Source organism: Canis lupus, chromosome 36, assembly GCF_011100685.1.
Source record: "Canis lupus familiaris isolate Mischka breed German Shepherd chromosome 36, alternate assembly UU_Cfam_GSD_1.0, whole genome shotgun sequence".
Taxonomy (NCBI): Eukaryota; Metazoa; Chordata; class Mammalia; order Carnivora; family Canidae; genus Canis; species Canis lupus.
The window spans coordinates 5,339,351-5,351,354 of NC_049257.1; the positions used below are offsets into that span (position 1 = coordinate 5,339,351).

Genomic DNA, 12,004 nt, shown 5'->3' on the forward strand with positions numbered 1-12,004 from the left:
AGTATGAACCAGAAAGGGTGATGGCAGCCCCTTTAGAAGGTAAAGTGGGGCAAGCGCCCACAATTCCTCTGTTGTGATATGATGAAGCAACTAGCCCTTGTGACATGAAGCCAATTATTGTGAGGTATGCTCTACAGGAGCCTGAGTGGGAATACCAGCAGGAGGAAATCCAGCAACAAGCAGTAAAGAAAAGTTAGGTTTTCAACAGGTCCGCCACCATAAGCAGCACTTGGAAGGATCCTTAGAAGCTTCGTTTGCTTGTTTGCATGACGAAGGAACAACAGTGAGATTTAAACAAGTGGAGGAGGGGGAAACACATGCCCTTGTTACAGAATCAGCAGTCTGGGTTGACTAGTAGTGCTGGGACAGGTATTGCGACCCTTTTCAAACTGGATGCTTGGTAGCTTTGGTAAAATAGATGCCTGAGACTCTTGAATGTGATGTGGACTAGATCCTTATAGGATACAGCATGATTATAAGAAAATCCAGGGCTTGAGAGGGGAAGGCCAGACAATATACTCTTGGTGCCAAGAATGTTAAATGACAGAATCAGAAAAGATCCACCTAAGTGGACAATGGCTTTGACTTTACTCCTTCATCGAGAGACAATGTTAGAAAAGAAATAGTTCTTTCAGGTCATACAAGTCCCATTTTAGGGGAGAAAATGGAAAGAGACAGCCTAAACTGGCACAGGTTTCTAGACAAAATAAAAAGAAAAAAGGAACAAAGGAAGGAGAAAATAGGCTAGACTTCTGGCAGAGACTCCCTCACAGCAATAAATGTAGTATTGCTCATAAAGAGAAGGATTGGTAAGACAGAGTTGATGGGTTGTGTAATTCTAGAGTGTGGAAGTGTTATCCGCTTCAAAAGCCTAAAAGACCTAGTGAGAGAGTCAATAAAGAGACCTGTGAGATGAGACACAAAAGATCCAATGGCCACAGACTTGAAGAATTGTTCAGACAGGGGTATTCGCCCGAAGATTAGGTGAAGTAGGTGCCTGGGAAGGACTGTATTTCAGAGACTACAGCTGTTGAGGCTCACCCCTACTGACCATCTGGTACGATCTCACAGTCTCTAGACTCTTGAGGAAAGGACTTGGAACACGTTGAACCTAAGGGAATACCCTGTATCATTTCAACTCTTGAAATGGGGTTACGGGTGGGAATATTAAGTCAGTAGCTCCACCTTATGAGTTTGAGTCAACTTCAGAAGCTAGGCTTTCTTTGTTCCTGATCTGGGTTCTAAGAAGGACTAGGGCTGGGCTCTGTCTCTGGGTCTCCTTCCAAGGGATTGCTAACCACACTCCTCAGTTCACTCTGCTGGAAAGGAGAAGAGCCTCAAACATTTAGGAGCTTGCTAGAAATGAGGGACCAAGTATTACTGTTTCAGAATGCAAAAGAGCCTCTACAACCAAATTCCTTTATTGGGGCTAGGAGCTGGTTGTTACCTATGGCTCAAAGCCCAGAATCACCATCACTGCAAAAGGCTCTTGGATCTTTTGTGTGAACTCCAATTGTTCCTTTATCAGACTGCATAACTGGCACGGAAATACTAGAGTATTTTAAGTCCTGCACAAGCATGTCCACCTATCAGTTGGACATATTTGTTGTGACCTCTCCTTTTTTGGTATCTTTCAACAGGGGCTGGAAGGTTCCTGTTGTTCATATTACAGATGAGTGGATGGATACAAATGTCGATATTCTCTTGCTTTCCAGATGACACAAGCAACACCAGTAGGAGGGGCAATTTTGATTCTCTCTTGGTACTCCAAAACAGTTCTAAATACAAGAGTTTTTGTTGTGCACTCACTCTACAAGCAGGAGATTTTCTGCAGTCCTTATATTCACACAGTATATTCTGTCTAGAGGACATCTTTGGTGGGAAAATGGCACCTCCTGGTTTCAAGAGGAACTTACTGTTCCGGAAAAGAAGGACAGACTGTATAAATCACCACTAAAGATAATGATGGGCGTGGCATGGGCATAAACATGCCTGACCACAGAAGGTGAGAGGGTGGATGTAGCGTGAATAATTATCTTGTTGCCTTTTGCAGATAGTAACAAACTGTACTGAATAACCCTCTACTGCTATCCCACGCAATGACACTTATTCCAAAGCTATCAGGATGTTGTATTTGTCATCCTCAACCTATTTAATTATGGAGGACCTTCTGGGTATTCCACTCCCAGACAATACCACAGGAATTACTCATTACTCCAGAGTCTTCATTTGCTTGGGTTATCCATAATTCTGTCCTTACTAATTATACTGTGTAAAACTCTCTTTATCTTCTTTGAAACAGAAGGACACTCATATCCTGGCATTTGAGCTCCCAGTGATCCATTTCCCACATCAGGGGCATCTACTTTGGACCTACAGCACACTGGCAGTGTGCTAATCCCAGGGGAGCGTAAATGCCATGTGGATACAAAATGCAGCCTTGAACCAGACTGGCTGGCACTGTGATCCAATGGAACTTGTTTTCTTACGTGAAAAACAGGGCCTTCCTGCCTACTACCCGGACATAACATTGTCTGGACACTTTGTAAATAACTATGAGACCTTTGATCATGACTCAAACTGGCTGGTTAGCCTAGCTGGTTAGAGTATGGTGCTAATAGTGACTCAAGATCTAAAAGGCACTGGAGACTTTCCCAGCTATGATCTCTAATGTCAGCAGCAGAACCTACCTCTAAGTTGACAGGTATACAGGGATACGAGCTTTCATTATTTTGCACCAGGGCTCTTTCCTTGAATCGGCACCCATGAAGCTGAGGGTATGACCCCAAATCAGCTACCCTGGGGGACACTGCCATCGAGAAGGCTTGGGCTCTATTCAGTGAACACATTAGCATTGGTTCCTTGACCTGAGTAATATTATAAATGCATCGTTTTGGACCCTTTGTTGAATGTACTATGGACAAATGGCTAAGGGGAACTCTAAATCTACTAATGGTGTGGAATATTGTTTGTTCTGGAATTTTATCTGATGTCTCCTTCAGAAGGCACCATTTAAAACCCAATTAATAACTGTTCTAGATGGGAAGGCATACATCTAGTGAGCTACGCCAAAGGTCAGGGGGTGGACTAAAGGGGAATAAACCCTCAGTTTTAGCTAACTGGCTATAGGTGCTCTTCTTCTCTTCCCTGAGGTCCATCAGCAAGCCAGATTAGTCACTGAGCTAGTTTGCAGAGGGACAGCAGGGCCTTTAGCTGATGTTTGGCACTGTTCCCAAGGCTCTCAGTATGTGGGATCTGCCCTTTATTTGTACCTCCTACTGCTGTTTCTAGGTGCAGAGGTCCTTTGATATATATATTGCTGCTTAGAGAAACAAAGGGTTTTCTATCTCCTCTTGGACTAATCTAAAAATACAAAATATGAAGGAAGGCATCTTTCTCTTGAGGTGACCTTGTTGCTTGTCTAGTCTAGAACTGAACACTCCTATGGAACCAATATGGGGGCTTTAGCAGATCCTATATGCTTTGTTATGTCTCTACGCTAGAGTTAACATACTGATAAACGTTGTTGTTATGTGCACTGTGTGTTTCACTTGTGGTGTGAGTTATCTTGGATCTTATACAACATGAATTTAATTAATAGTTTTCTTTGGAGGTAATCCAAGATCTGATATCTTCTCTTTGGATAAAGCTATTATAGGGATTTTAAAAAATACTTGGGCACTTATTTTTTTTAAACTTGTGGATGTAAACTTTTAAATGGATGAATGTTGTTAAATCTAAACTTCATTAAGAACATATTGTGCTTTTAGATAACTTAAAAAGTGATAAATGCAAGGAATAGAGTACTGCATATTGTAAATACTGTATTAACTTTTAATAACTACTTATTTTATAGTAGTTTCTCCCAGTTAGTACTTATTCATCCTTATCAGCCTTGCCTCTCAGATATACTACTTGCCTATGGTGCACACTAATATGCTCTTGTTCTTTGTCCTCATGTATGGTATATCTTTCCAATTAGATTGTGAGTTCTTTCTGGATAGAGACAGGTTAATTGATTCTTTTATATCTCCATACTACTTAGTACAAGGCACAATATAAGTGCACATTAAACACTTGATGATTAATATCATAAAGGTTTTATTCTATTTTAATTAGCTGCCAGATAAGAAGGAATGTACATGTTATTTATTTTATAACTTTCATAGTACGTATGAAAGTGCTGATAGCTGATTCACAATCATCAGTGAATGAATAAAAATCATATGAGAAAATAACCTTTAAGTGAAAATTTATTCCAACTTTTCCCCTGTACCATGCAATGACCACAAATAATATAGTAAAAAGTACCATTAATATTTATGTATCATTTTGTAGCTCTCTTAAATCCATTATTTGACATGATAACAATTAAAGAATTTTACAGAGCCTATTTAAATCCTTTCGTAGAAAGAGAAATCAAGGTCCAGAGAGGGTAAGTGGTAGGGCCTGAACAGAAACTGAGGTCCAATAAATAAAAATTCAATAAATGTGATTTAATCTGAGAGGTCTAAAATTAAAATGTTTCCCATAAGTTATTCTTATAAACCTTATAAAGACATTTAAGTACTATTTTATTTATTCATGAGAGACACACACACACACACACAGAGGCAGAGGCATAGGTAGACGGAGAAGCAGGCTCCTTACAGGGAGCCCGATGTGGGACTCAATCTCGGATCCTGGGATCATGCCCTGAGCTGAAGACCGACGGTCAACCGCTAAGCCACCCAGGCGTCCCTAATTACTTTCTTATTTTTAATGTGTCTGTGATATATAAAGTACTATGTTAACAGTAGGAAGCATCAAAAGTACATATGACAATTATAAAACTTAAATAATATAAGCAGTATGAATATCAATTGTTAAGATAATGGTATAATTATTTGGTTTTCTAGGAGTTCACCAAGACTAAAAATTATTTCCACTTACAGAAGCTACAGAAGAATTTATAAAAGGACTAGAAATTGAGCTGGATCAAGAAAGGTGAAATTTAGATGAAGGAAAGGCAAGATAGTATTATATTGAACGGAATGTGGCAAAACAAAGTATGCAAAGTATGTAAAGATGGAGAAATGCACATGTGTTAAGCAATGTGAGTAGACTGGTCTATATCAATTCATATTAGAGAACAGTGCAAAGATATTTTGAAGTCAGTATTATAGAAGGTTTTGAATGTTTAAATGCTAGGTTGTATACAGGCTTACTACATCATCTTATCAGCAAAAGGGAGTCATTCAAGGTTTTGGAGTAGAGACATGACATGATGGAAGGAAGGAAGTATATAGAGAGTTTGGGGACAGCAGTAGTAATCTATGTACGTATTAATAAAGAACTGATTTCAGCAGTGTTGAAAAGAGATTAACTTCAGACTACTCTCTAGCTCTATCCATGTCACTGCAAATGGCAACACTCTATTCCTTTTAATGGCTGAGTAATATTCCACTGTGTGTGTGTGTGTGTGTGTGTGTGTGTGTGTGTGTACACATTACTTCTTTATCCATTCACCAGTTGATGGGACATTTAGGCTCTTTCCATAATTTGGGTATTGTAAATAACCCTGCTATAAACACTGGGATGCATGTACCCATTTGAGTCTGTATTTCTGTGTTCTCTGGGTAAATACCTGTAGTGCACTTGCTGGACTAGTGGGCAGTTCTATTTTCTGAGGAAATGCCATACTGTTTTCTACATGGCTGCACCAGTTTGCATTCCCACCAACAGTGTAAGAGGGTTCCCCTTTCTCCACATCCTTGCCAACACGTACTATTTCTTGTGTTGCTAATTTTACCCATTCTGACAGGTGTGAGGTGATATTTCATGGCAGTATTTTTCTGATGATGAGTGATGCTGAGTATCTTTTCATGTGTCTGTTTGCCATCTCTATAGCCTTTTTGAAAAAATATCCATTTATGTCTTCTGCCCATTTTAAAAACTGGATTATGTTTTTTTTGAGTACTGAATTTTATAAGTTCTTTATGTATTTTGGATACTAATCTTTTATCAGGTATGTCATTTGTAAATATCTTCTCTAATTCCATAGGTTGACTTTTAGTTTTGTTGATTGTTTCCTTTGTTGTGCAGAAGCTTTTAATTTTGATAAAGTCCTATAGTTTATTTTTGCTTTTGTTTCTCTTGCTTCAGGAGACATATCTAGTAAGAAGCTGCGATGGCTGATGTCAAAGAGGTACTCTCCTCTAGGAGAGTCTTACATTTAGGTCTTAATTCATTTTGAATTTATTTTCGTGTATGGTGTAACACACATTGCTGGAATATTGCTCAGCCATAAAAAAGAAATCCTGCCATTTGTAACAATGTAGATACACCTAGAAGGTATAATGCTAGGTGAAATAAGTCAGTGAAAAAAAGACAAATACCATAGGATTTCACTCGTGTGGAATTTAAGAATCTAAACAAATGAACAAAGACAAAAAGAGACAAAAAAATCTCCCAGACTCTTAAATACAGAAAACAAACTGGTGGTAGCAGAGTGGAGGTGGGTTGGGGTATGAATGAAAAAAGAGGATTATCAGTATACTTATCTTGGGGCACTTGGGTACCTTAGTTGGTTAAGTGCCTGATTTCAGCTCAGGTCATGATCTCAGGATCCTGAGAATGAGCCCCAGGTCGAGCCCCATGCTTAGCAGGGAGTCTGCTTCTCCCTCTGCCCCTCCCCCTGTTCGTGTTCTCTTTCTCTCAAATAAATAAATAATATTAAAGAAAAAGAGTACACTTATCTTGATGAGCCCTGAGTATAGAATTATTGAATCATTATATTGTACACCTGAAACTAATAACACTATGTGAATTATACTTAAATACAATATAGATTTCTATACTAAAACCATCATTCTAAACAAGTTCTTCCTCTTGGCCTCTCTGATAGAGCTTTTAAGAAATCACAATTTTCCACTGAGGATTAATTCATCAAATTTCTCTCTGATTCCACTTATATCATATTCAATAATTTCTCCTAAGAATTCTACCTTTAATATATCGCAGTCCTTCCATGTTCCTTGTTTGCACCTGAGCTTAGGGCCTTCCTACTACTTTTTATCTAGGCTACTAGAATGAGCACACAATTAATTTCCCCATCCCCTTCTTTTTTTCCCAGTCCAATGTGTACTTACTCCCAGATTATTTCAGTGTAGTTCCCCAACCTATATTAGTCTCTGCCTTCAAGAGCTCATAGTCTAGTGGTAGAGATGCCCATATATGCCAAAAATTATGATAAAATATTAAAGTAGGCTATATAACATTTCTCTGTTATAGGGACTTTGTTTTTATACCTTTGATTACCTCTGGCCTCATTCTGATTTGCAAAGTTCTAACTTTTCCTAGAGTTGCCTTTGGGACTACCCCTGGATTATTGGAAAGCAAATATATTAGGATATAGGTCTATTTGGAAAGTCTAGGAGTTCCCCAAATACACCATCCAGAATAATTCTGTTTTTGTTAGTTACTGGGGTTCTGCATAAGATTTAAAAAATTTAAACAATTTATTTAAACTAAAAACCAAAAAAACCAGTTAACCCATTTAACCCATTTCTTCTATGACCCCCCTCCACTCACACATGCACCCTGGCAACCACCAATTTTTTATATCTATGAGCTTGGTTTTCTTTTCTTCTTCTTATTTTTTTAGATTACATATATAAGAGAGATCATATGGTATTTGTCTTTTTCTACCTGACTTCACTTAGCATATTATTCTCGCGGGCCATCCATGTTGTGGCAAATAGCAAGATTTCATTCTTTTTATGGCTGAGTAACATTCCCTATGGTGCGTGTGTGTGCGCACACAGACCACATCATCTTCATCCATTCATTCACTGATGGACATATAAGTTGTTTCCGTATCTTGGCTCTTGTGAATAATGATGCAGTGAACACAGGAGTATTTCCAGAAGCAGAACTGCCGGATCATATGGTAGTTCTATTTTTAATTTTTTGAGGAGCCCTCATACTCTTTTTCCACAGGCTACACCAATTTACATCTCTACCAACAGTGTACAAGGGTTCCCTTTTCTTCATATTGTCACCAACATTTGTTGTTTCTTGTCTTCTTGATCCTAGCCATTCTAACAGGTGTGAGGTGAGATCTCATTGTGGTTTTGATTTGCATTTTTCTGATGATTAGTGATGTTGAGTACCTTTTCATGTGCCTGTTGGCCATGTGTATGTTTTCTTTGAAAAGATGTCCATTCAGATCTGCCCATTTTTTAATCAGATCGTTTTTCTGCTTTGAGTCACATGAGTTCTCTACGTATTTTGGTTATTAGTCCCTTATCAAATATAAGATTTATAAATATTTTCTCCCACTCAGTAGATTGCTTTTTCATTTTGCTGATGGTTTCCTCTGCTGTGCAAAAACTTTTTAGACTAATGTAGTCCCACTTATTAATATTTTTCCATGTTAAAATAAAATATTTTAAAGTAAAAATATTTTAAGCAAACAGTTAAAAAAGGAACCCACCATACTATTCTGTTCAATCAACATACAGGCCCATCAACATCAATTTTTGAAAAGAAATAAAATGCAGCTGAAGCTTCCATGTACTGTCTCTGGCTCCATTAGCAACCTTGCCCTGGAAAGGCAGAGCATGACTTTCATGTATCATTCCAATACATGATTTTATACTCTTACTTCACCTAATTTGAAGTCATAGGAAATATATTATTATGTAAAACACTGTTTACTATATGCCAACAATGCTTACATGCCAAACACTACTCTAAGTACTTTACATGCATTATTAACTGCCTTCCTGCAAATATTTTTATTTTAAAAAAGGGTGGTTCCATTGCTAAAAACAACTACTTGATAAAAATTTGGGTCTGGACATCTATGTGATCAATCAATCTCCTCTTTCCATTGGACTGTTAAACTACTACTAGGCACGGATTATATTTTATGTATCTCTGAACTTCTTGTAGTGCCTAAAATGCCTGGCATAAAGTGGGCATTCAAAAAAATGTGTTGAGAGAAGTTTTTGCCTACATGCATTACCATGGAGCTATATCTACATCCTTAAACTTATAAGCACTGATATAATACTCTTAGTCCCATCAGATTTTAAACATTTGGAAACATCCAAATATATGGTTCTAAGAAGCTCAATTCAAGGTTTATCCAGCACATAAATGCACTGTGTACTGAGTTAGTTAATGTAACACAAGTGGAGGCAGCAAGAGAATAGTATAAAGGTAAAACATCAAGGACTGTGTGGTAACACAAAACTCAAAAAAGAACAAAGTTTAATAGAGAAGGAAAGTGATCATAAATTTCAAACATGAACAAGATTTTAAGGTGAATGAGGATTATGAAAAGGATCTTAGTTCAAGCAAGTGATCTCCAGGGACACTGTTAGGATAGATGGTTGTTGCAAAGATTAAAGAATAAACCACATGTTAAAAATTTGACAATGGGAAGGGAGAAAAAAATGGAGAAGCAACCCTAAGGGATAATACTGCAGGTGAAGATCCTAGTCCACTAAATAGGGGAAGAATAGTTTATGTTTGATGTCAGAAAGAGCGGCAGAAGAGAAATCATGAACAGGGAAGGAATATTTATCAGTGAAAGAGGCATTATGAGTTCAAAAGAAATGGGAAGCAAGGTTTTACAATGTTTACTCATAAAGCAAATTTGATACTGGAAGCACAAAATATTTTGAAGGAGCAACAGGCTTTTTAAAAATGTGGTTTCTTATATTATTTTGTAACAGATTAATAGTTCCTACCTTCACCACTCTCCATGCCTTCTACAAAAATCCCCCCACATTGGGGAAGAATCCAGTACCGGCGTCTGTAACGATCCTGGCCAAACATCATCGAACGCAAAGAGTGAGAAGCGTCAAAGAGCTTCCTTCTGTACTGACTCTGTTGCTGTTAAAAAATGATGCATATAATTAAGCTATGGGTGTCCAGTGCTTTAAAAATTAATATATAAGTGACTTCACACTTATTATGCCTTTAGTAAGCAGATAGATTTCACTACTGGGAACAGATAGCAAAGGAGATAAATATTACATGCCTGACTTCAATTTTAGTAACACTTATAAAGTTAGAAATTATTTTGAAAGTAATTAGAATATTTTTGTTACCATGGATTAAAAAGCTGTTCTGTTTTATCAGTTATCTTATAGTAAAGCTCATCTTATGCTTGATCATAAACAATGTGATCAAGTATTTTACTGGCCAGAACAAACTGGCTCAATTCTATGGATTTATGACAAATAATACTCACATATATATAATTGACCATTTCTGTATTTGCTCATTTTTATACTCATTCTGTAAACCTAGGCAACATATGGCTAAATTTTGGGATAAATTTGGGATGAATTTTACAATATATAGGTATCTCATAATATTAATCTCATAATACAAAAATTCATCTTTTTTATAAATGTTCATTTAAAACTTCACTAACGCTACTGAAATTCAATTCTAAATTGAGTATTTTAAATGAGAAGTACACAAATACATAGTTTATAAATCCAATGCAAATAAAATACATTAATATAGTAATGTAAAATAAAACATAAGATGCTGAAACTATTACCATGATATTTGATTAGATTTTTAAAAGTAATTACTTCCAAGAAATAAAACCATGCATTCACCAATATTCTGTATTTAAATGAAGAGCTGAAGAATAGAGTTTCAGTTTAAGTTCAGGCTTTTAACCTTGGCATTAAACTTTTAAGGTATAATGTGAGAATGTTTCTAGAGCTCCTCATTTTAATTACTTATAAAAAAGCTTGTTTTTATTTAGCAGCCAGAAGAACTAATTCCATATAAGGTGGATCTTTAAAACACTGCAAAAAAGATGTTAACTGTAATCTGAAAAGTGCTTACTTTACTCAGTTTTTCAATCTGTTTTTCTAGCTCTTCAACACTTGCTGCTTGGTCACCTTCATCCTATACATAATAAAATACAGTATCATTTAACCTGTTTTTAAGATTTATTTTTTTAATCAATCAGCAAATATTTAATGAAAGTCTCCTATATGTAAAGTACTAGGATCGGTACTATGGAAATAAGTAAGACTCAGTTGTTGCTCTTTATAAATAAAATAATCTGGTAGGGAGACAAAACATTAATACTAAAAAATAAAAACCAACAAATAGTAGGAAGCTATAAGAATCTCAAGATAGAGATTAAGAGTCATGGAGTTTGGGGGAAGGTGAGATTTATTCTGGTGGGAATCTATAAAGGCTATATGGAAGAAGTTGTGTTTTTGTTGCTGTTGTTGTTTTTGTTTTAAGAAGTTGTGTTTCAATCAACTATCGAAGAATGGTTAGGAATTGATCAATCAGAGAAAAGAGGGCAGGGCATTTCAGAAAGAGTTTGCCGTACAATGACCTGAAAGGTAGGTACATCAAGAGATAAAGTGGGAGATGAGATAAGGAGTTTAGGGCTAAATTGTAATGGACAATAAATAATATCCTTTGAGAGAGGTTAAACATCATAACTATGCATTACAAAGATTAATCTGATAACAGTTGTAAGATGTTCTGGAGCAGGGAAAGGACTAGAATTAGTAAATCTTGTTAGTAGATTCCTGCAATGATTCAAGAGGGAAGGAGAATGTGGGCCTCATTGGTGTCAAAGAAATAGATATAAGAAAAGCAGGTGGATATAAAGAGATATTACATAATTAGAACTGCTAAGTCCTGACAAGTCCAGGATCTGAGACAGGAAAGGGTGAGGGAGTGAAGAAAAGAGTAAATTATGATGTTAAGGCTTTAAATCTGAGAACTGCAAAAGTATTGGTACCATTAATCAAAAGAGTCATTTTTAGAGCAAAGAAGGTTAAATTACATTTTGAACACATTGAGTTTTTAGAAGAAAAATAATCTCTACTATATACAGTACTAATTTCAAAAATGGAAAGTACATATAGGACTATATGAATTTTTTCATTCTAGAAAATATATGAAAACCAGCCCCGAATTACATGTTTGAGAGAGAAAGCATGAAGTAATAGAAGGTATATGT

The 12,004-nt window shown here is 36.5% G+C and overlaps 1 protein-coding gene and 1 long non-coding RNA gene across 20 annotated transcripts in view; one reads left to right on the forward strand and one right to left on the reverse strand.

Moving 5' to 3' along the window:
- Nucleotides 1-12,004, reverse strand: part of BAZ2B (bromodomain adjacent to zinc finger domain 2B) — a 293,190-nt gene that overhangs the window by 27,876 nt on the left and 253,310 nt on the right. For all 19 annotated transcript variants that reach the window (XM_038584598.1, XM_038584612.1, XM_038584610.1 and 16 more), the window contains 2 exons: nt 10,861-10,923; nt 9,741-9,885 (listed from right to left, as the gene is read on the reverse strand). In XM_038584598.1, coding sequence (XP_038440526.1) covers nt 9,741-9,885; nt 10,861-10,923 — 208 coding nt within the window. The remainder of the gene's footprint in view (nt 1-9,740; nt 9,886-10,860; nt 10,924-12,004) is intronic.
- On the forward strand, nt 169-9,871 carry LOC111094234. The gene is made up of 4 exons (XR_005384590.1): nt 169-369; nt 1,641-2,005; nt 4,899-5,095; nt 9,726-9,871. It is a non-coding gene; the product is annotated as an uncharacterized LOC111094234 (long non-coding RNA).